The following is a 23,847-nucleotide window of genomic DNA, read 5'->3' on the forward strand; positions in this document are numbered from 1 at the left end:
GATTTGTCTGAAAGGCTGCAGGTAGTGAGCACTGTCTTTACTGCTGCTCACTGTTTGAGTTAGTACTATAAAAGTTCTTTTGTTCTTAAAAAATAGGGTAAGTTGCAATATCACTAAGGCTGTGTTGAGTGGTTTAAGATCTGGATACATACGAGAAGAATCATCAATGTGAAATCAGCGCTGCCTGTGGTGGGAAAGGGTATTTCTGTCATTGCCCATGGAGTCAACCTGGTAAACTAGAAGCATTTCTGTGCTGTTTTCTCCCCACAGTTATTTAGCAAACAATTTATTCATGTGTCCTCTGTTCATAAACCCATAAATCTTTTCTATAAATAAACAGTTCAATTTTTCTTTAATAGTCAATTTTACCGTGAGATTATGGAAGGCAGTACATTTTAGAACCAGTGATTTCTGCCAGGAAAAAAAAAAAAAAAAGATGCCTTGGTATTCAAGCATGCTGGGTTCTGGTTCCCTTCTGAAAACCCGGCGGTGGGGACGCTTACCCTGCTCTTTGATGCAGCACTGCTGGCGAGTGTTTGCTGAAAGTGCTTCACTGACATCTTTCAATTCCGTATCCATATTAAAATATTGCAAGTAAAGAAAAAAAATGCCTGAAGCAGTTACTACTGCTCTGTTTTTGTATTCTTTTGGGCTCTTAGCTAGGCTTTGACTTTGTCACCAACCTGGATAATGAATGCTGGGAGAGTCGACGGCTGCTGCCGGTTAGCGGAGCGAGCTAATTGGAGGGGACTGCATTGGGGACAATTAGGAGGAAGAACAGTGGAGCAGATCAATATCCTTGAGAGCAGGCTTTCCGTCCTCTGGGAATCTCTGCCATGACGGGGCTGCCGTGTCATGGAGAAATTAGGATATAGCTGATTGCTGTGGGTAATTTATTTGCTTTAACTTTTATACCTATCAGGTATCAGATGTATGTTTCACACAGTAAGCTGCATTAGAGATTCAGGTATCAGATTTTGACTGATACCCTGCCAGCAGGTTCAGAATGCCGCAGTGATTATACATGTATATTATTTTCCTTTTGAGAGTGTAACGTTTATACACGTGATGCGCTGCGTAGTGTTATAATTATTAGGAGGGTGATTATATGTCTGCTGCCGTAGCTGTGCGGATGAGCAGCGTGCTGCCGCCAGACAGCGCCTTGCCCGTCCCCGGGGGCTGGGAGGAGCCCCCCAGTCGGTGCCGCGGGGACACGCGGGACACGCGGGACGGGGAGCGGCGCCGGGCCCAGCGCTGGGGCCTGCAGCTCCCTGACACGGGGCCAGCTTGGACGGTGCCTGCGGCACCCCCTGGTACCATCCGGCATCCTCGTGCTCCGCTTCCAGCTGACTGAGGTACCCAAAGCCTAAAACTGCCTCCTTTGGGTGGAAGCGCTCACACGACATTTTCAGGCAGAGATTGCAGGCGCAGGCATAGAGTCGTTAGGGGGGAAAAGACCCTTCAGAGCATCTTTCTGCTAGCCACGCCGTGATGAATTCAGTGTTTCTGAGGCTGCCAGAGGTGTACAGGAAGTCCTGTTCCTGCTGATCGGGCCTGGTTACAGTGCCGCTTGAGAAATGGTCGTTGTGGCTCAGCGAGGTGCTCTGCGAAGACGAACTGGCTGGGTTAACGGGGGGAAGATCCATGCACAGTCTAGCACAGGACGAGCTTGAAGCTTCCTATGTGATTTTGGTTTAAAAATATTGCTAAAAGTTTTCAGAAAGTTTCTGCTAATATGCCAAGAAGTCTGCAGCGCCTGTGAGAAATCACGCTGTGGGACCCTGACAAGCGGCGCTGGAGCACGCTGCGAGGTGATACAAATGTGCCTGCGCCGCCGTTCCTGGCATTACCCAGATTTAATGAAGATATCCTATAATCTTGAGGATCCAATTTACTAACTGTCAGTGTTAATGTAATCTCTATAGAAGTAAAACTCCGGGTTTGACATTAACGTGGACATAGACAGAATCCATTTCAGGTGAGCATAAAAATTCAGTCTGTGAGGTACCTGTGACTGTCACAGGTGAAAATATTTGCTAATGAAGTGTGTATTAGTCCTAGACAGGTAGAGAACTCCCTTAGTCTCTTAATTTACTTTGAATAATTCATTAGCTAGCACTCTTCACCCATGACAGTCATAGGTAAATCCCAGACTGGAGCTGCTAATTAAAGTTGCAAGATGAAGGGAAGCTACTAACGAGACGCTAGACAAGTCCTCGAACAATACAGAGGTAATTTTAAGCGCATGAAGTTTTATTGTTGGTTTTCACAGAAGGGTAAGGAAATGCTGGGGAATTTACACTTGTTATAACAAATAATTAGAAGTGTGTGTGAACGTAAATGCGAGGCTGAGCGAGGGCGAGATGCTCCCCCGGTGCCAGCCGGTGCCTGCAGAGCTGCAGAGCAGTCCTGAGGGATCATTCAACAGCTTGTTGTGAAAATTTGCTGAATATTTCACATTTAGCTTTTCAAAAAAAAAAAAAAAAAGATAAGCAATGAATTTATGTGGTGGTTTTTTTTCCAACACATTTTGGGATAAATATATAGCTAAAATATGACCCGTGTCAGCTTAATAAAAACTTGTTACCCATGTGATGATCTGTACATGCGCTGTTGTCAAGTGAAACTCCATAGTGTGTTTGTGGAATGAAAACATATACGTACACTTTTGGATAGTAGAAATTAACCTTTTGTAGTTTCTACTGTAACGTGAAAGTTAGAAACCTCCAAATAATGTTTTATTGGAGGCTACAGAAGATTGGATCTGTGCTCTTACTGCTGCCTGCCTGGTTCAGTACACAGAAATATCTGATGTTGGAATACATTTAAATTTGTTTTATATTAGGAATAAGGTCTCTAGAAATTTCTGTGGGGGTATTGCGGAGGATAAAAGCACATTTTAATGCCTTATTTCAATATATAAAACACAACAGTGTATTTAGACAAAATGAAATGTGTTAAAGCAGTTTATCTTATTTAAAGAAAATGTATAATAGGAAAATCTGTATAGTAGAGCTTCACCCAAGCTGGGAAAAGCGAGAGGAGTAACTTCCAAAGCGCAGACTGGCCCAGGAGCTGCAGTCCTCCCACAACTTCTGGGAACGGGGGGCTAGGGAGCGGTTATGCTTTCACAGATGCACATCGACATGAGAGAAAGGGTATCGCACAGAAGTCTGCTTGGTCTTTTGATCTGAATTCCAGAACAACTAACTCTTGTTACAAGAAGTAGCTCTCGACATGGAATCGTTGGAAAGAAGTTGTGGCAAACCCGGCGAGTATCCCTTACAGCACCCCGGCAGGACGTGGCGCTGGAGGCGAGGCGGCGGTGCCCTGGCTGTCGGTGCGGCCCGCCGGCAGGGAGCTGTGCTGGTGGCGGCACGCTGCCAAGGGCATCGCCCCGTGCCCGGGGTGCACCGCCACGCTTTCCTGGGGCCCACCTCGTCAAAGGGGAAAATAAATAGAATTTCCTTCTTATCTCTAATCTAAACCTCCCATCTTTTAGCTTAGAGCCATTACTCCTTGTCCTGTCACTGCGCTCCCTTCACAAGGAACTTGCTAGAAGAGCAGAACATGAAGTGCTTGAGGTAGCAGTGTAGTGGCAATGGTAAGGACGTTAAGATTATGGAAAATGGGTCTTGTGTTGGTGAACTAGCTGGTAAAGCAAAAGAGGGTTTTAAAGCATTTCAGTGTATGAACCACAGCAAACCCCCCGTGGTTGGGAAGAACAAAGAAAAGTAAACTACCATGTAGCTGCGCTCAGATCCCAGGCCTTAACACGTCAATCTCCTGATGAATTCTCTGTAATTTAGCATGTTCTTGGTTTCCTGAAGGGATTTGAGCTAATTCCATTTGCAGCTCCCAACTGAATATGGATGTGCCATGTACTGCCCCAAACAATCACAGCTGCTGAACGAATGTCGAAGTGAAGCGTTCAGTCATCGTCTGAAATAGCTGGCCGACTGTCAGGCTCCTCCGGTTCCTAATGAAACTCGGGGTTTGGAGAAGTTGAGCAGATTCTCTGTTTTCGTCGTTTTTCTGTGGGATACCAGCAAATATAGAAACTGTGATTTTAGAATCAGCATTTTGATGCTGTGCAGTCTTCCAGTTTGGGGCTCTCTGCCAATTGCTGTTGGTCCAGGAAAGCTTTGTGTTTGTGAGCAGCTCTGCGGTGATCCGTGTGCGGATGTTTGCAGAAGGTCTAGTCCAGCAGCGTGCTTTCCAGTTCAACACAACTTTCTGATTTCATTCGTGCAGCAGGTGACTTTGCACTGACTGAAAGTGATTTTGACCAAAGCCACGTTGTGGTACATTTCCTGTCTGTATTCAAGTGGGATCTATTTTTATGCTTACACAGAGAATGGGTTGACTACAGACAACTTGCATGCTCTCCTTAGAGTGTTTCCAGCTGCAGGTTACTGAGATGAAACAGCACTGTACCTATCCAATAAATAAGAGATAATATCAATTTCCCTACATCAGAAGAATCAACAGTGCATCTGAAAAGGTGAACAAACTGTAGCATCTGCTAAAAAAGACAAAAATAAATCAAGGGTTTGATTTGTACAGACCATTAATTGGGTGTTTCAGTGTTTGTGTGTGATGAGGGAATGAAAAATTAGTTTGTTTTCTGCTGCAGTTCTTGCTGTGGAGAAAGTTAAAAGAGAACTGCAGCAAATCAAAGGGAAAATGAGCAACAGTGGCAATCTGAACTGTGTCAGCAATGCATGACATTTACGCCTATAAAGAAACCCATTAGAAAAATGTAAAGTGCAGTTGTAATTATGAATTGGTCCCAAAAGCGAAGGGAGCCTGAGACCCCGTGGTCTGTATAAATGCTTACCTGTGCAAAGTCCCGTGATGGGTTTGAATGCAGAACTACAGACTGAAAGCCCCTTATTTTGCAGCAGTTTCCATGCCTAAGGCATAAGAAAGTAAGGAAGCAAACCTCTCTGCAGAGCCCCTTTGGCCTGATGACTAAATTCCCTTTCAGTACAGAGACATGTTTAGGAAGCGTTTAAATCACGGAACTGATGCGGTTTGTTGTTCAGGGCTTTTATGCCTTTCCTGGATCTGCTAAAAGGTGCCGGAATGTTTTCTTCCACCTCGGTCTGACTTTGACTTTGAGGAAGATGAAATGTAGCGATGTGCTGTGCTGGTGACACTGTCTGAGAGGGACCTTCGTGTCTAAAGCGCTTAATATACGGGGCAGGGAGGAGAAGCAGGAGGTTTATGAGCAGCTGCTCGCCTGATGCAGCACGCCCTGGGAAGTCAGCGTCGAGCGACGCAGCAGCCTCCAGCAGCAGCCTCCAGCAGCAGCCTCCAGCAGCAGCCTCCAGCAGCAGCCTCCAGCAGCGTTCCCCAGCCAGCCGCGGCTCTCGGTGCAGCCGTGTGCGCAGCGCGGGAGGCATCGCGCCGCCCCGCAGCCTCCTCCCCGCAGCGCGCCCTGCGAGGTGAGGGCCGAGGCTGGGCAGCAGAACGGGTCCCCGGCAGGCCCAGCGCCGCCGCTCCTCCACCCTCAGTGAGGAGCCAAGCGCATGGGTTTCGGTCCCGCGAGGCTCTCGGGAGGCAAGGCCCTCGACCCCCAGGGCGTACGGTCTGGTAGCGTGTTTTACCTCGGCACCTCAAAGCACATTCATGCTCAGTGCAGTGCGGGTGGTTCTTCGCAGTGTCCCCTTGGCGCTGATGGAATAACTGTTCGCTTTCTCTCATTAGAGAAGAGGTTGAGGAAGTCCCAGTGGATAAGAGCATCCCGTACCTCCAGCTTTGTTTTGATTCCTCTAGATCACTTCTTTTCCAACTGTAGTGTTTAAAGATACACAAACTCAATTTCACCCTTTGGCCCTACCTCCAACTTAAACAGTGTCTCATTCACTCAACCCCAGTACTCGCCTCCATTTCCACTTACCTTGCACAGTTTTGTTTTTTAAACCGTAAACTAAATTAAAGAAGCGCTCAGTGCAGCGTGGTCTGCTGTCCCAGCTGACGTTAACCACGCCTGTGGTCCTCAAAGTCAGCCTGTGACTGAGGAGTTCATAGCACGCAGTCCTGCAGCAGGCAGGGCTCAGGGTGGGAAACTTTGAAAAGAGGTGGTGCAATTGGTTATTTTCTGTGAAAATGAGGGAACATTACCATTGCACCTTCATAATAAAGTACATTGAATTGTAAATGAAAAGCACGTAGTTGTGATTTGAAATGCGAGCAGCTCTTGCAAATCAATACTAGCTATATAAAAAGAGTTCAAAATGATAATAAGAATTAATCCTACAGAGAAATATTCATGGCAGTCAGGATACACTGATTTCTGCCAGTCACAGCTTGATTGCGTTTACAGTTACATTTGTGGTACTCTTGATAAATCCGTGATTGGAAGATAATGCTCCCGTTTGAACTAAATACATCTCTGAAAAAGTCTCAGGACAGCGAAATGCAGAGCAGATCCCAGGCCTCATCTCTCCGGTCAGCCCCGGTTTGGGGCAATGAGGCTCTCCCTGTGCTGGGGCGCAGCGGTGACGTGGCACGCTGACAGCCTGCTGAAACCCACCGGCCCTGCGCGAGGGAGGGGAGGGCACGCGGCTCAGCCTGCCCCGGGCTCCCGACGCTCCGGGGATGCGGGGCGGGGACGCCTTCACCACCCCGGGGAGCGCCGCGGTGCTCCCCATGGCCGCGGGCTCACCGCTGGCACCCCAAGTGCCCCTCCAGAGCCGGTCCCACCGCGCAGCGCCTGCGCCCGATGCGCAGCGGGGACGGGGGGCACGTACCGACCCTCTGCCCGCCGAGGCACTGGACGGCCGCGTCGTGGCCTACAGGGCGCTTGGGAGGCTGCCCGAAAGAAAAAAATAGAAAAAAGAAAGAAAGGAACGGGGCTTCTGGGTCGAGTGCGGTGGTAGCACTAGGTTGTCCCCCAGAAGGGCTTTTTCGGGTCTGTGCTATTGCTCCGATTCCTCCTTTGCCCAGACCGCTTCCGTTCACCATCTTCTACTCTCACACAGAAAAAGGAGGAGATTTCTGCCCCAGCTTTCCAGGAAGAAATAGTTTGCCTTGACCTTAAGTGGGACGTGCTGGCACCGGGAGCTCACCTTTCATTTTCCATCGGCTGTGACTCTGCTGGTTTTTGTCCTGCTATCTAGGAAAATTGTGTTCTGTTGGTCCTGGTGCACCAAGGTCCTGGATTTTCTGCAAGTCTACAAAACACCATCATTATTCAAAGCTGTATATTCAGACAGAATTTGACTTGCTGGAGTAGCGTATCTGGGTGCCTTGTGCTCTGTTTCGTTATAATTCCAGTTAGATTTTGAGAAGACGGAATGCTTCGCTTTCTAAACTATGAACGTTATATTGCCACATCTGCTCTATTTTTTTTTTCTGACAGCTTAATATTAGGCGGTTTCCTCTTTTCTCACTTTATTTGTTTCACGTTGGTTTTAGAGATTTGAACTCTCATCTGTGGAAGCTACTCTCTTCCTAAAGATCCATTACTGCCCACAGACACACGAATGGGCAGAGTTTGTGATTTCAAAATTACATTTAAAGCATAGAATAGACTTCAAGCAACAACCTTCTTTTCTCGTTTGTGTGTAAAGCAACCAAATGATATTTGGGAAATGGATTAAATAATTGCGGAAACCTTGGAAAAGAGTATGAAAATTTGCAGACATTTTCACATAAGAGCTTTTTTTTGGTACTGTTGCACATTATTAAATTTACACAGCAGCCTTAAGTGATTTCTAAATCCAGGCTTCATTGCAAAACATATGCCTACTTCAGTTCCTCCACGGCATTCAACCTCTAGTGAATATTTTGTAACACATCCTGTTATTATCACATCCTTCTAAATTACTTTAGCTTTCATCTTCCTATGATCTCCATCTAGACTTGTGCTAACATGTTCTCATCTACGTGTTTCTCTGGTGGGATGTTTTGCCTTTTTCTCACGATCAGTGTGTGGATCCAGAAAGTCTTGGTGTTCTGGGGAACCCCCACGCGTTTTGGAGGCACTGCAGGAGGTGCAGAGGCGCCCCCGTGCCCGCACCCAGGCTGGAGGGCGTGCGCTGCCCGCACGGCGGGGTCTGGGGCGCGTGTGGAAGGGAGCTCGGAGAACGGCTCCCCCGTGCAAGTGCTGCTAAAGATGGAGTTTGTATCTTCTCCTTCTCTTTCTTCTATTCTTCTTAATATGAGGATTTTTATTTTGTTGATTCATAGGTTATCTAAATATGAATAGGTTCGCATCAATCAGCACTGCTAGTACTGCAGGATGAATATAAACATTGTGTTCGGTACTTCCCTAAAAGAATGCATATGTGTCTGAAATGTAAATCCTCATCCTGCAGTCTTTTCACATGAATCCTTCAAGCCTCTTTAGTTTTTTTTTTTTTTTCCATTTTCCTTAACATTAATCAATTATTTTGCTCCAGAGTTCTAAATCGGTTTGCAAGAATTTATGTTATCTCTGGCTTTATGTTAATTTCTGGGGGTTGGTAACAATCAAGTATTATACAAAGCACAAAAGTTAGAAATGAGAAATTTTCACTCATTCCTCCAGATGAATGTTTGAAATGTATATAGTCTGTTAAGGTTTCCTATTTATTCAGTGACCAAGTTTTAAATTGCACATGGTAATTACTCACCGTTCTTCATACTAACATATGCTGGAGCACTGAGGGAAAATTGCGGTGCACTCCTCATAGTGTTAGGAAACGAACGGAGGCAGGATGCACCCCATGCAGAGGCTCCAGGGAGAAAAAGAGCACGTGTACTGGTGCCCGTACAGAAGGTGCGTGCTGGGTTGTAGTGGCTGCCACTGCCGTTAAGCAAAGCTACCAGAGCTGCGGTAAGTCCCGTATGTGAAGGCAGAAAAAGATAACTCCTTGAGCCTAAAAACCTTCCCCTACAAATTGGGGCCCCTTATTGTTACTTCAGACATAACAACAACCCCAAAGCTAATCCCAGCTTGGCCCACAGCGCCCCAGGCGTGTCCCCTGCTCCGAGCTGGCGTGGCTGGAGGCCGGGGCACGAAGCCGCGCGTGGTGAGCAGCCAGCCGGAGCCAGCCCGCCGCTGCGCGGGGCGTCCTGTGGGCTCGGAGGAAAAACTACCTCGCTGCAGGGTCTTGTTTAGCTTCTGCAACATCTCCACAAATATTTGTAATTAAACTCTACAATTAGAATGAATAGCAAACAATGCGCACAAGAAATCATTAGCAGAAAATGTGATTATTGCACCTTACGTTTAAGATGATTTAAGCTCGTATTCTTGACAAATAAAACACCTGACCTTTTATTAAAGGGGATGATTGGTGTTAGTAATTAAAATACGGCACACTAAAGATAATACATCTTCGAAGTATCCCTGGTTAATTTGTCTTTTCTTTCCTCATTTGAAGACTTTTCTCACTTTTTGAGGTTTTTCTTCTAAGGATTCTAACTGAAATAGTTTACTGCTTATTGAACTGAAAAGTAATTCCCTAACCTTAAGCTAGAAGTTCTTGGAGATACGTGGGCTTCTCTACAACATGAGAAACACTTTCTTGCTACAACCTTTGTCATTTAAAAGTTTCTTGATGTTGGAAGGAAAAATGGTCAGAGATGGTGCCCTAGCAATACAGGAGCTGCTACACTCAACTTCCATTGCCACTAAAACCTGGGTTTTCAGTCCCCTCGTGGTGATGTTCCGCAGTAGATGTTTACTGAGGTGTTAGAGGCAGGAATTCATATTCCACTCTGAGGCTAAACTCCAAGCCTACACGGGGTTGGTCATAACATTTGCATCACGTTTATCAGCTGAGGTTGAATGTTATTGCTACCCTTGGTTGAGCATTAAAGTTCGAAGTGCCATTTTCCAGAAGACTTGGTTGAGTGCTCTGCCTTCCTGGAAGAGGCCGGGCCTTGCCACGGGCAGCAGGGGAGCTCCAGCCGGTGTCAGCAGGGCTGGCATAGCCTTCTCACGCTTGCTATCAGTAGCAATATTACAAGTCAAGAACAGGAAGAAAAGCTTTTTTTTATGTAACCATAGAGGAGGTCAGTGGCATAAAATAGGAGTTCAGGATTGTAGGAGCTCAGAAACAAAAGGCTTCCAGAGGTGTGGTGCATCCTCCAGGGTTGCGTTGTGGTTGGGTTTGTGTTGGGTAGGAGAGCAGACCTCTCAGTTCCCTCTTGCATTGTTTCTGATGATTTTTCACTCGTGTGCATTAATATGAAAACTATGTATGGTGAGCACCTTATATCACGGGTGGTTTCTGTAAATTAAGATTGATTTTTATAGTCTTTGATATATATCTGTTAAAGCATTAGTTCAAAGACTTCCTTTTCTATGGTCCTGTATAAAGTAGTAGTGGACAGACTTTTAAGGTGTTTCAGAGTCCTAAAGATGAAGACAGGCAGCTATTTCTCTTTCTAAGAACTGTCTGAGCACACAAATTCCATTTATTTCAATGGGAATTGAATGTTGCTGCGTAGCCATTCCTGAAGTTCTGTTTCAGTCTTTAGGTAATTTAGGTGTCATTTTTAATCTCGCCACTAATGTACTCTATGCAACAAAAAATTCAGCGGTGAAACTAGCTCATCTCTTACTTAAAACTTACTGAAATTTATTCTTCTTTTCCTTACCACCTGAATTTTCCATTCCTTCATACAAATTGTGATAGTCAATTTTTTAATGCGAGTGAAAATGTTGACCTACAATTACAGAGAATAGAGTCAACCAATCTTTATCATCTGGGGTCAAAAGCAGATTCTTTTTGTATTGTAATGCATTAGTTAGCCAATACATCTGAATTTACATTTTCTTGGATTAATACCTGGAGCTGTGCTTGAAAGTCTGAAGCTTAGCGCATTTTTATTGAAGTTAGCAGCTTTTGACTTGCGTGTAATCCATTGTTTACTGAAGATCTCGTTCAGTCTAAGGTGATTGCGCTGAACGAGGAACATCTCGGTAAGAGGTAAGAGCGGACTCTTGAGGCAACTTGATTTATTTTCTTTGATGGCAATGAAATGATGGCAATCTAGGTGGTTTAGAGAGAGAATAAATCTAAAACGTAAAATAATGACGTGGCTGTTCCCACAAATAGGAGTAAGTTTCACTTCTGTCCAGGAAAGCCCTACCTCACCGTACAGCCGCAGTAAGCACTGCGGGGGGAAGCCGGTGTGCTCCGTTTCCCAAGCTGGGGAACACAGGCCAGGGCCCTGGCCACCGGGGCGGGCTGGGGAGGAGGTGCCCGGGACACGACGGGGAATTTGGCGTGCAGGGCACGGCGTCCCTCGTCCCTCAGGCATCTGCTGGCGGCCTGGCAAGTAAGCGCAGTAGGCACGGAGGGCTGGCTGGAGAGCACGTCCCTCAGATTTCAGCATGGGAACCGCTTCCAGACGGGTGCAGCAAGGACTTGGCCTGTCGCTGGGTGGGGACCCGACCCGCACAGGTTGATGAAAAAATTGCCTCCTGGCTCCTCCACATCCCCTCCGTACGTCAGGAGCAGAGCTGGCTCCCCGCTGTCTAAGCAGAAGGATGAGCTTTGTATCTTGCACAGGAGAAGAAGGTACGGATATATTAGGTCCTTTTCTGTGTTTTCCATAAAGATACACGTAGGCGTTGTGTGCTGTGTAATGCGGAAGGGGCAGAGTGACGGGCACAGGGGTCTGAGGTCTGTCCTGTAGACAAGGCTTCTCAAAGCTGCGTCTTGAAGTGCTGGTGTTGAGGCTGTCGTTCACTGGTTCTTACGCCTGTAATTGTGAAATTTATCAATCAAGAAGGAGCAGATATTTTTGTAATCTTTTGAATACTTCTCAACTGAATCCTGATTAAATTTAGGCTCTTCATTAGATTTCTGCTAAGTTTTTAGACTAACAGAGAGCATTTGAGAAAGTTTGGGCATTTTCCTGTAATCAGGTCTCCATTATAAAGGCTGCAATTCTGTTCAACTGCTGCTCGCCTTCGCTCTTTGTTCAGCATCTCCCTTGGGTTTGGATGCGGGTAATTGATAGGGATTGCTGGAAGGACTTCCATCGGTGACTCACTGGGTGGGAATGCTGAGCGTTCCTGCGGTGTGAAGCCTACTCGCAATTCGATTGGGAAAAGAAAATGCCGTATTTCACTGTAGCACAAAGGCTGCATTGACTGTCATTTGCAAAATAGTTCAGAAATGACTAGTAACTGTTAATTTTGGGTGACTAGCTGTGCTTGTATAACTTTGTGAACACGATAGGGAAATAAACCCCTCAATAAATAATTGAGCACTGGGTTTTCTGCAGTGAAGGCCTGCAATGCTTCCCGAAAGTATTTTGTGAGATCTTGCATAAGTTTTCTTCTTTTTTTCTATTCAGAGACGAACACTTATAATGAGTAAAGGGAGAAGAGCAAGTCATAGCAAGACTATTAATGAGAAAACAAATTTATGTCTGTAACTCAGATGGAAAGGACAACAGGAACAGGACAGAGCAGCCACGTCGGTCAGGCAACTGCAGCGCAGGTGGGACCACCTCGTGCCCAGGCAGCTGCAGGAGGTGCCAGCGGGACAGCCCAGAGGAAAGGTCCCACAGGGGCACCGTGCTGGGGTCAGCACGCCGGGTGCCACACCGAAACGCCGCGACACTCCCCAGGCAGCGTGCACCCTCACGTTCACAGGCCCTGGTCCTCACGGGTCCTCACGAGTTGCTGGAGCCTCCTCCTTGGCAGCATTCAAAGGACAAGGTCCCGAGCAACCACCTCTGTCCGATGTCTGTCCTCACTGCCATTGCAGTCAGTGAAACTGCAGCAGTTTTAAAGTGCTTTGCCTGCACAGCTGGATTCTGCTTATACAAAGCACAAAGACATATTGTGTATTACGCCAGGGGAGACCATCCTTTTTCTGGGCAGAAATCTAGATAGTTTTCACCAATTCTATCCGTGTCAGAAGTTAAAAGACAAAAATCCAGTAAGACATCCATCCTTGTGAAAGGTGCACCGTGAAGCTGGGAGCGTGCATCTCCCTGCTGAATTCCTGTTTGTGCTAGCTGTAGGAAATGCTGTTTTTCCTTCCTCCATCTTAGCTCTCTGCCTCCCGAGACTTTTGTCTTTCCCCATCACAGAGTGTTTGCAGTGACTTTGAATTCAGATGGTAAAGCATGCGGTGAGACAGCAACAGCCTTGGTCTTTTTCAGGAATAGGAGCGTGCTCAGGGAACTGTTTATGTTAAGAGTGAGTTTCAGACATTTTTGTGTGTGTTTTCAGAGGACCTTCATTCATCTGACCCTCCCGCCTGGGAGCAGGTGCCCATTCGGAGCACCCCTTTGCAGTGGGGCGGGCACAACAAGGATGGAGATGGGGACAGGGACGGGGATGGGATGGGGACGGGGACAGGGATGGGGATGGGGACAAGGAGGGATGCCAGTGGGAACCAGGGCAGCCAGTGGGTCTGGCGAGAGGGAGTGTGTCGGTGCGGGGTGCTTACCCCTGTGTTTGGTGCGGCGGGTGCCCAGGGCTCCTGAAACCTCGAGTATTTGCAGAGCGGCAGCGTGAGGAAGCGAGAAAAGCGGCTGCCTGTCCGGCGGCGATGGGCGTGCTCCTACAGCGGCCGACTTCCCCGCTGGCGGCGCCTCGGCAGACGAGGCGTGGGCCCTGAGATGCGGCCCTTGGCTGGCACAGTGCCTTCCTCAGCACGTCCCTGCGTCTTTTCCTCACGAGCACAATTACTAGACTTTGTAGAGCCTTTCAGATTATTAACGTCGCTTGGATCAGTTTTCCTTCTCTGATTGTCAGACCTATTTTTCATACCTCCTACTTTGATCCAGGTTTTCGCTTATTGCCTAATCATTACTAAGAGATGACAACAAAAATGTCTTGTGTTATCTTCCTTCTCTCAGTGTGAGCTCTCATTAGCTTTGAAGTATTTTATCAAAAAATAAGATAAATTTGTAATTGGGCATCTTTGCTTCAGGCGAGACTATTTTTTAACAAGATTTGCTCTGCAGTTTTTACTTCTAGACCCTTTCTGTTGAACTGATGACGTTTTGAGGCACTGCAACAGGTCGCCCAAGAAAGTTGTGGGAGCTTTGTCGCTGAAGCTGTGGCTGCTTCATCTGACCCGAAGCTGGGATCCACTGGATCACAGCAGGGGGTTGGACCAGATGATCTGAAGAGTCCCTTCCAACCCAAAGCGTTCGGTGGCTCTGTACCACCAAAGCTGCGTGCTGCCTGCGCTGCCACTTACACAACGAAGAAGGGCCGAAGTTTAGCATCTCATAACCTGTCAGCGTTAGCATGTCCTCTGACGCTCCCTGAACTCGTGCCATCCTTTATCAGCGTTACATTAGTGGCCTGAGACTGTGAGCGTTCGTAAGGGTGGAAGTAAGGCCGCTGGAAATGCTTATGACCAGGGTGTGGTAGCAGGCAAGCACTTGCAGACCAGCTTACTGTAAGGGATTTTTTTCTTAATTAACAAGTATTTTAGTAGAATTTAAAATATATATAAAGACGTTTAGATGTAGAGCTTAGTGATATGGTTTAGTGGAGGACTTGTTAGTGTTAGGTCAGAGGTTGGACTGGGTGATCTTGGAGGTCTCTTCCAACCAAGACAATTCTGTGATTCTGTGATCTTTTCTCCAAATCTTCTTGTATTTTCTCCTTTGCTTAAAGCATAATTGTGCTTTTTGTTGTTGTTGTTTGTTTTTTTTTAATAAATAACTTTCTTTTCCTAGCTTTTTATTTTTTAAAGAAAGTTATAGGAAGGAGATATGTTGGAGCTTTCATTATTTGGGAAAGCAAAGCTCCAAATTACGGTGCACGTTTAACCAATATCCTAATTTATAGGGTATCTATAACTGTTCCACTAGAATTAAAAGGAAGAAATCAATTAAAAAATAAATGGTATGCTGTGCAGAAGGTGTCAGAGCAGCACCACCACGACTGTCCCCGTGCTACACGAGCTCTGGGCTCTGTTCTGATGGCGGAGGTGGGGTCCCAGAGAAAGCAGTTGCCGCCCTCCAAAACGTGGCTGGGGAAGGTGCGGGGCGCTGGAAGCGAAGCTGTGCGAGGCTCTCCCACGGCAGCGCCGCGGCCGCTGGGTGCTGGCCGTCAGCAGCCTCGGCAGGGTGCCCCCGAGCGCCGCAGCTCCTCGCGCTCTTGGTTCGCGCTGCTGGGAGCCGGGCTGCTGGCTCGCAGGGCGCCCAGGAGAGCCGTGCCTGGCTCGGTGAGGCAGTTCTCGTTCCAAATGCACCCCATATTAACTGCAAAATAATAGAGGAGTGAGGGTGAGTAACAAAAACATTTCCCTCTTCTCTTCTGTCTCAAAATATTTTGGGGGTTTAATTTCCTTTCCCAGCTGAGTACTTTAGGGAATGTAAAAGTGTTTTTGATACGGTGTTCTAGCGAGAAAAGTTATCACCAAATGGTCCGTTCCTTTTAGCAGTAATATCGTTCATGCATCAGCACCTGCCTCTTCATCCATGGTAGCAGCTGTTTGAGTTGAAACCAGGAATGAAACCTTGATGGCTTCCTGCTCCTTGCTGGCGCGTGCTGCAGCACCACGGCACCGTGCTCCGCCGGCCCCTCGGGGGACGCCTCTGCTGCTGGGCTCCTCTCAGAGAGCGTCGTGCTCATCCGTGAGGGCTCCGGGCAGCCTTTGCCTAGCAAAAGCAAAGATGGCTGATGGTTTCAGTGTGAAATTACTCTGAAATGAAGGAACGTGAAGCTGCAGTGAGACTTGGGGAGTTTACCCTGCGCGCTCAGGCACACGTGGGCCGGGCCGTGCAGGCGGCAGGCGCTGCGCTGTTGTCTTCCAGCTCCACGTGGGAGAAGTTTCCTGCCCAAATCCCTCAGCAGCAGGGCAGTTCAAAAATGATTACACCCTCCCACTGTAACAGGTGGGGGATAGTGCTAGCAAAGTACCCTGAAGTACTCCTTTAATTGACTTTGCCGCTTGGTTCGCGCATCCTAAAATCTCACAGTTGTGTTCCCAAAGGGCTGTACCACAGGCGGGTGTCCCAGCCTGCCCATAGCCCTGTAAGCACTGCATCCTCACCCACGCTCATGCCGTGCGTGCGCTTTTAGAAAAACTCAGCGGAACATGATCTTCACGTTGATAGCGCTGAAGACAGCTCAGGAGTGAGCTGCAAAGATCTCCGTGAGGCTCTGGTCGCAGTGTACAAGGGGCTCTTGCCAGCATCTCTTCAGGTCCCCCTCTGCTCCCTAGGCTGCCCCTCGGTGCCCCCCCGCCGGGGGGTGGTGGCTGCGCTGGTGTCACTCCCGCAGGAACGGGCATAGCCAGGCGCTTGTGTTCTCCCAGTGCAACGCCCTAAAAAAAGAAGCGAACGGGGTGGCTTGGTTTTGTTGCTGGTGCCCAAGTGGGCAGGAAGCTCCAGTGGCACGTAGGTGTTTCCCTGCGCTCGCGGCGAGGTGCGCTGCCTGGAGGCTGGTGGTGCGCGAGGGGAGCCCCCGGAGACCCCAGCGGGACCGCGGTGACCGGCTCGGGGGAGGCCCCGCGGCTCCTGGCGGTCGCTGTTAGTTGCACGCGTTGGAAAACTGCCCCATTTTGTGCCTGGTGCTGTAGCACAGTGGGTGCGTCGTTGGGAGCTGCTCTGGCAGCTAACGGCGGGTCGCCCAGCTTGCACAGACACCGCCCTGGTGCCGCGGGCAGCCCGGCTACGAGGCGGCCGGCGGGGAAGCGCGAGGGACGGCTGCGGTTTGCTGCCAGCGAGGCAGCTTCCAGACCGAATGCTTAGCATAAGTGAGATAGCCAGGGTGATTTCTCATCATTAGGGTGAAACCTCATCCCTTTTCAGTTGCTTTTTCATGTTAATTTTGATGGCTTTCATTGGGAAGATTCAGTTATTTTATTCCTGCTCCATTACAAAATGAAACAATGGTGCAAGCTAAATAGTATTAGGGAAAAATAAGGTGTGGGGAATTGACTGCGATTGCACAGTGGTGGAATAAAACCATATTTTATTGGAAAAATAATAAGTATGGATTGGCTCTGCTGTATGGAGCAGGCTGGTCTTATTAAAGCAATCTAACTACATATATAAAAAGGGCAAATATTTGTTGAAATGCTGCAAAGAGGAACTGGGTTTGTATTGTCCATCACTGGGAAAATGCAATTTTTATGCTTAATCTAAATTCTTTTTCTCACTCGGAAAAGTTGTTTAGTATTCCTTGGAAGCTTTATTGATCAAGGAACTCTGCTTAGAGCTGAAAACTGTCTGAGCTGCTTCTACAAGCGGGTTTTGTAAGGGACAGCTGAAGCAGGGACATCGGCTCCTGTCGAAGCCATGGCAGCAGCCCAGCCGCCCCGTTACAAATCTTCCTTCGCTCCTGCGTTTGCTCTCCTGTTCATTTCGTGCTGGGGTGAGGGGTGAATGTAATAAATGGTAGTAATGAGTAGAGTAAAAATTCTCCTATGAGTAGAAAAGAATTGAATCTGCTGTGCTGCAAGGAGTCTGGATTTTTCTTTTTTCAACAAAGATTTTGCCTGTCTGCCATCGGCATTGTGCAGCCCCACAACGGCTCCTCTCTTCAGCCCCTGCAGCTCCTTCCTCCCGCTCCTCCTCCTCCTCCTCCTCCTCCTCCCGCCGAGCAGAGCAGCCGTCGAGCAGCCAGAGGGTGGCTGTGGGCCAGGACGTGGCAGCGCCGCGCTCCTCGCCTCCCAGCGAGGGGAGAGGGCAGTTCCCACGAGGCTCCTGTAGACTTCACGTCTTGGGGAGCCCAGCGCTCCGTTCGCTAGGGCTGTGCCACACAGCTGGGTCAGAAGGCAGGGGGACAGGTGGGCAGGCGCACAGCACTCCTTCACGTGCACCGCTTCTTTGGGCTGGAAGTGAAGATGAAAGGCCAGTGCCTGCAAGCACCGCTGCCAAGTAGCGCGAATAATTTTAACTATCCATTTTGCAGAAAGAATATTTCTTTTTAAAGGACTCGCAGTTTTTAAATTATAGGGGAGCTGTCATCACGAACAGCAAATGCCGGTTAACGTGCGCTCAGCTTCCCTGCGGCGCGGGTTTCAGCGGCACCTCCTTCGGGTGCAGAGTTCAGCTGCGTTGCAGGGAGATGCTGTCATCTGGAACACGGGCTTCCAGCTCGCCGCCGATTTGTCTTAAATCAGGCAAAAAGTGTTTGAGAAGTGGCTGGTGACAAGGAAGCCATCTTCAAATAACCGGTGTGGGGAGGCTGGCGGTCGAGCCAAGGCTGGCCGGCCGGCACCGTGCCAGGAGCCACGTGCGGGGTCCCCGGGGAGCTGCACCCTGCGGCCGCCCCGCGCCGAGGCACCGCGCTGCCCGGCCTGGCCGCGCTGCTCGCCGCTGCAGTGACAGCGGCTTGTCGATGAGGCTGCCGTTCGGGCAGTTTGCCTGATCCCCTCGCTCTAAAATGCAAGTTTTTAAAGGCTAGCCTACTTGCCAAATGTTAATTATTGAAAATAAAGTATAACTGCCTTTAGATTATTGACTAAGCCACTAATTATTAATTTAGTCGCTGTTGAAACAACGTCCTTTAAATAAGTGCTGGTTTGGATGTATTCAATAAATTATTGTCCTTTACTGAAAGGTATTATTAATCTCCCATCACCATTTAAATGTTTGAATTTGCAATGAGCCGTTCCTGATATTCAAGATATTATTCACTTTGTTAAATCTTAAAGCAGGATTTTCTGATGTGAATGCCTAATGTATATATTTATCAATACTTCTGTAGCACTTGGCACCACAGAATAAAAGCTTATTGCTGTGTATCCTCCACATATCCTTCACAAATCCATGACTCTGTGTCTTTTTCTAATTAAGTTGGAGAGAAATAGAGAATGCAGACCAAAAAAAAAAAATAAAAAATCAGCCCTTGAGAGAGTCATACTCTAAGAATCTATGAAAGCAGAAAAAGAAGTTTGACAGAGAGGACTCAAACTTATTAGGCAGATACCAAAATAAATTAAGACATCCTTTTTGACACGAGAGGCTTTCTGCAGTGTGAAACAGTGTCAGACGTAAGGACTAAATCTATCAGGTATTGATGATGGAGTTAAGATACAGTGCATGGCAGGTGAAAACACAACGTGCTGATGGACCTGGATACCTACAAGCTTGGATTTCCAATCAAGGCTTGCACTGGATACTCTCTAAATCATATTCAGTGTTTAGATTTGTCTTAACGTAGAGTATTTTGTCCTTTTAACTTCTGCTTGTCTAAGGAATGTAGGCATTTTCCATCCTTGCTACACTGTTTATACTATTCTTGACTATGCAAAAAGGGAATGACCTGCTCCATTGTCCTGGTTCCAGTTAGGACAGAGTTAAGTAGCTCATAGTAGCTGGTAGGGTGCTATGTTTTGGATTAGGATGAGAAGAGCGCTGATAACATGCTGATGTTTTAATTGTTGCAGAGCAGTGTTTACACCAGGCCAAGGACTTTTCGGCTTCTTGCTCTGTCCTGCCAGCGAGCAGGCTGGGGGTGCAGCAGGAGCTGGGAGGGGACAGACCCAGGACAGCTGACCCAAACTGGCCAAAGGGGTATTCCATACCATCTGACGTCATGCTAAACAATATATAGGGGTGGCTGGCCGGGGTGGGGGGGCCGGCTGCTCGGGAATAGGCTGGGCATCGGTCAGCGGGTGGTGAGCGATTGCATTGTGCATCACTTGTTTCGTACACATTATTATTGTTAATACTATTACCATTATCACTATTATTATTATTATTGTTATTATTATTTTCCTGTCTTAATAAACTGTCTTTATCTCAACTCACAGGCTTCACTTTCCCGTTTCTCTCCCCCCATCCCAGAGAGGGAGGGGGGAGGGTGAGCGAACGGCTGTGTGGTGTTTAGCTGCCAGCCGGGTTAAACCACAACAGTCTTTTTGGTGCCCAACGTGGGGCCCGAAGGGTTGAGATATCGACAAATCTGACCAGAGTGTGTTAAACTAAAATTGGTATAAGTATTGGACCTGCTTAATAGTTGCTAGTCACGATGTTGATTGCCTTAATCTCCAGTCTGCTGTACCTGTATTCCAAATTGAGTTTTATGGTGCGTTACTTTCTGTATGTGCTCCCTGTTGCACTGTTTATCCTTTCCGGGCCCTGGTTTAAGATTGTTATGGTACTGTGCGGTGTAACAATGGCTTATGAAATGATGAAATATCTGGTCACGACTTTAACCTGGTATTTGTACTCAGCACTGACGTCGACTCTATACTTTGGAACCCATATCTCGGAAACTATTAGCAATTACACCTATTGCCTGTTTTCGTTAGGGAGCCAATCTGTGAAGGGGACAGGGGAAGACATGTTTCCCTACCTGTTCACTCTCCCTTTCTCCTTCACCACCACCCTCTTATCCCCCGAGTTAGTTACGGTGGTTCTCCGAGATGTTGAATATCCTTGGGATACTCAGACCAGCCTGCTCTTGTTGTTATGTCTCCTGAATGCGCTTCAGGTTTTGTTGAGGGTTAAACAACTACTTAGGAATCTCATCCGGAGATCTGTCTTGAGGCAGGATAGTTGCGAGTGGCAGGGAGTGTGGGAGGATATGGGCAGGTTTCTAGAGCAGTGGTCACCTCCAGTGTTTTGGACATTCACCCCTGAACAACTGCAAAATCCTAAAAAGCTGGCAGAATGCTTGAAAAAAAGGTGTCATGACTCTGGCAGTTCCAAAGTGACACAAATCACTGTAGCGTGCTGGGGTCTGGCTTGTGCCTATCGAGCTGCAATTGATGTTATTAGCAACCTAGCTCCAGCTCCTGCAGCCGCTCCAGTTCCAGCTCCTGCAGCTACTCCAGCTGCAGCTCCTGCAGCCGCTCCAGTTCCAGCTCCTGCAGCTACTCCAGCTCCAGCTCCTGCAGCCGCTCCAGCTCCAGCTCCTGCAGCCGCTCCAGCTCCAGCTCCTGCAGCCGCTCCAGCTCCAGCTCCAGCTCCTGCAGCCGCTCCAGTTCCAGCTCCTGCAGCTACTCCAGCTCCAGCTCCTGCAGCCGCTCCAGCTCCTGCAGCCGCTCCAGTTCCAGCTCCTGCAGCTACTCCAGCTCCAGCTCCTGCAGCCGTTCCAGTTCCAGCTCCTGCAGCCGCTCCAGCTCCTGCAGCCGCTCCAGCTCCAGCTCCTGCAGCTACTCCAGCTCCAGCTCCTGCAGCCGCTCCAGCTCCAGCTCCTGCAGCCGCTCCAGCTCCAGCTCCAGCTCCTGCAGCCGCTCCAGCTCCAGCTCCTGCAGCCGCTCCAGCTCCAGCTCCTGCAGCCGCTCCAGCTCCTGCAGCTGCTCCAGCTCCAGCTCCTGCAGCCGTTCCGGCTCCTGCAGCCGCTCCAGCTCCTGCAGCCGCTCCAGCTCCAGCTCCTGCAGCCGCTCCAGCTCCAGCCCCTGCAGCCGCTCCAGCTCCTGCAGCTGCCCCAGCTCCTGCAGCTGCCCCAGCTCGTGCAGCTGCTCCCACTCCTGTGGCTGGGTCAGAGAAACGAGCTGTAGCAGTGCAAGTTGACCCCGCAGAGGGTATCCCAACCCCTGTGGCAGACCCTGTGTCTGGGTCAGAGAAACGAGCTGTAGCAGTGCAAGTTGACCCCGCAGAGGGTATCCCAACCCCTGTGGCAGACCCTGTGTCTGGGTCAGAGAAACGAGCTGTAGCAGTGCAAGTTGACCCCGCAGAGGGTATTCCAAGCCCTGTGGCAGACCCTGTGTCTGGGTCAGAGAAACGAGCTGTAGCAGTGCAAGTTGCCCCTGTAGACAAGGTGAAAAAATGGTATAGAGGCTCAGGTCGTTTAAAACGCAGACAGTCTTCTGCTAAGTCTGGGCGAAGTGAAGACGAGGCTGGGCCATCAAAGGTGCAGGAGACTGAAGATGAGGATGAGGATGGCGAAAAATCAACAGTAACTACCCGGACTCCATACCAGCCATCAAAGGTGCAGGAGACTGAAGATGAGGATGAGGATGTCGGAAAATCAACAGTAATTACCCGGACTCTATACCAGCGTGAGCTACGAGATGTGCGAAAAGATTTTGGTCGCTGTATAGGCGAGCAGCTTGTCACCTGGCTGCTCCGGTGCTGGGACACGGGAGCCAATTATGTGGAATTGGAGGGCAAGGAAGCCAGGCGGCTGGGATCCCTTGCTAGGGACGCATGCATTGACAAAGCAATTGGAGATGGAGCACAATCTCGCAGCCTCTGGAGGCGTCTCCTGTCAGCTGTGAAGGAAAGGTATCTCTTCAAGGAAGAACTTGTATGTTTACCAAGCAAATGGACCACCATGGAGAAGGGAATTCAGTACCTGAGGGAATTGGCCGTACGGGAAGTAATTTATAAGGACCTAGATGACGCACAAACATCCACAGATCCAGATGCAGTCCAGTGTACACCACCCATGTGGCGGAAGTTTGTACGGAGTGCCCCATCATCATATGCCAACTCATTGGCAATACTAACCTGGAAAACGGAGGAGAATCCCACAGTGAATGAAGTGACTAAAATACTCCGGCAGTACGAAGGAAATCTCTCCTCTTCCCTAAAGGCCTGTGTCTCAGCTGTGGAGAAACTCTCTGAAGAGGTCCACCAACTTAAAGAGAATTTATCTTCCCCTCCACCTGAACGAACCAGTGTCCACCAGCTAAAAGAGAATGCTTTAGAGAAACTTTCTGAAAAGATCCACCAACTTGAAGAAAGATTATCTTCCCCTTCACCTGAACGAACCAGTGTCCACCAGCTAAAAGAGAATGCTTTGGAGAAACTTTCTGAAAAGATCCACCAACTTGAAGAAAGATTATCTTCCCCTTCACCTGAACGAACCAGTGTCCACCAGCTAAAAGAGAATGCTTTGGAGAAACTTTCTGAAAAGATCCACCAACTTGAAGAAAGATTATCTTCCCCTTCACCTGAACGAACTAGTGTTCACCAGCTAAAAGAGAATACCTTGGAGAAACTTTCTGAAGAGATCCACCAACTTAAAGAGAGTTTATTTTCCTCCCCACCTGTACAAACCAGTGTCTCAGCTATTAGGGGTAAACGTTCATCTATGCAAGGAAGACAATATGGTGGGCACACACACCGCGCCACCCTGTGGTTTTACCTACGTGACCATGGAGAGGACATGAGAAAATGGGATGGATAATCTACTGCGACCCTAGAGGCACGGGTACGTGAATTGCAAAGGAAAACAATTGGGAAAAAGGAGTTCTCTGAAAGGTTTGCTGCTCCAACTTCCAGCAGGCAGTCCTTTAAACACAGAAATGAAGATTCTGACCAGGACTAGAGGGGCCCTGCCTCCAGCCAGGGGGAGGAAAGGGACAATCGAGTTTATTGGACTGTGTGGATTCGATGGCCTGGCACGTCAGACGCACAGAAGTATAAGGCTTTGGTAGACACCGGTGCACAATGTACTCTAATGCCATCAAGCTATAAAGGGCCAGAGCCCATCTGTATTTATGGTGTGACGGGGGGATCCCAGCAGTTAACTGTATTGGAGGCTGAAGTGAGTCTAACCGGTAATGAGTGGCAAAAGCACCGTATTGTGACTGGCCCAGATGCTCCGTGCATCCTTGGCATAGACTATCTTAGAAGAGGATATTTCAAGGACCCAAAAGGGTTCCGCTGGGCTTTTGGCATAGCTGCTTTGGAGACAGAGGACATTAAACAGTTGTCTACCTTGCCTGGTCTCTCAGAGGACCCTTCTGTTGTGGGGTTGCTGAGGGTTGAAGAACAGCAAGTGCCGATCGCTACCACAACTGTGCACCGGCGGCAATATCGCACCAACCGAGACTCCCTGAGTCCCATCCATAAGCTAATTCGTCAACTGGAGAGCCAAGGAGTGATCAGCAAGACTCATTCACCTTTTAATAGTCCCATATGGCCAGTGCGAAAGTCTAATGGTGAGTGGAGACTAACAGTGGACTATCGTGGCCTGAACGAAGTCACGCCACCACTGAGTGCTGCAGT

The 23,847-nt window shown here is 48.5% G+C and overlaps 2 protein-coding genes and 1 long non-coding RNA gene across 9 annotated transcripts in view; 1 reads left to right on the forward strand and 2 right to left on the reverse strand.

Annotated features, from left to right (window-relative positions):
• Nucleotides 1–23,847, forward strand: part of NEGR1 (neuronal growth regulator 1) — a 322,390-nt gene that overhangs the window by 61,146 nt on the left and 237,397 nt on the right. The window lies entirely within an intron of this gene.
• Nucleotides 7,642–23,847, reverse strand: part of LOC308199407 — a 28,290-nt gene continuing 12,084 nt past the window's right edge. The window contains exon 2 of the long non-coding RNA XR_013954620.1: nucleotides 7,642–19,207. This is a non-coding gene — a long non-coding RNA (uncharacterized lncRNA). The remainder of the gene's footprint in view (nucleotides 19,208–23,847) is intronic.
• On the reverse strand, nucleotides 19,221–21,981 carry LOC308198772 (uncharacterized protein; the record flags this gene model as incomplete). The annotated part of the gene is made up of 1 exon (XM_080601764.1): nucleotides 19,221–21,981. A coding segment is annotated over one exon (1,344 nt), but the record flags the coding sequence as incomplete, so codon positions are not given.

This window comes from Anser brachyrhynchus (assembly GCF_964034855.1).
Source record: "Anser brachyrhynchus genome assembly, chromosome: 8".
NCBI lineage: Eukaryota > Metazoa > Chordata > Aves > Anseriformes > Anatidae > Anser > Anser brachyrhynchus.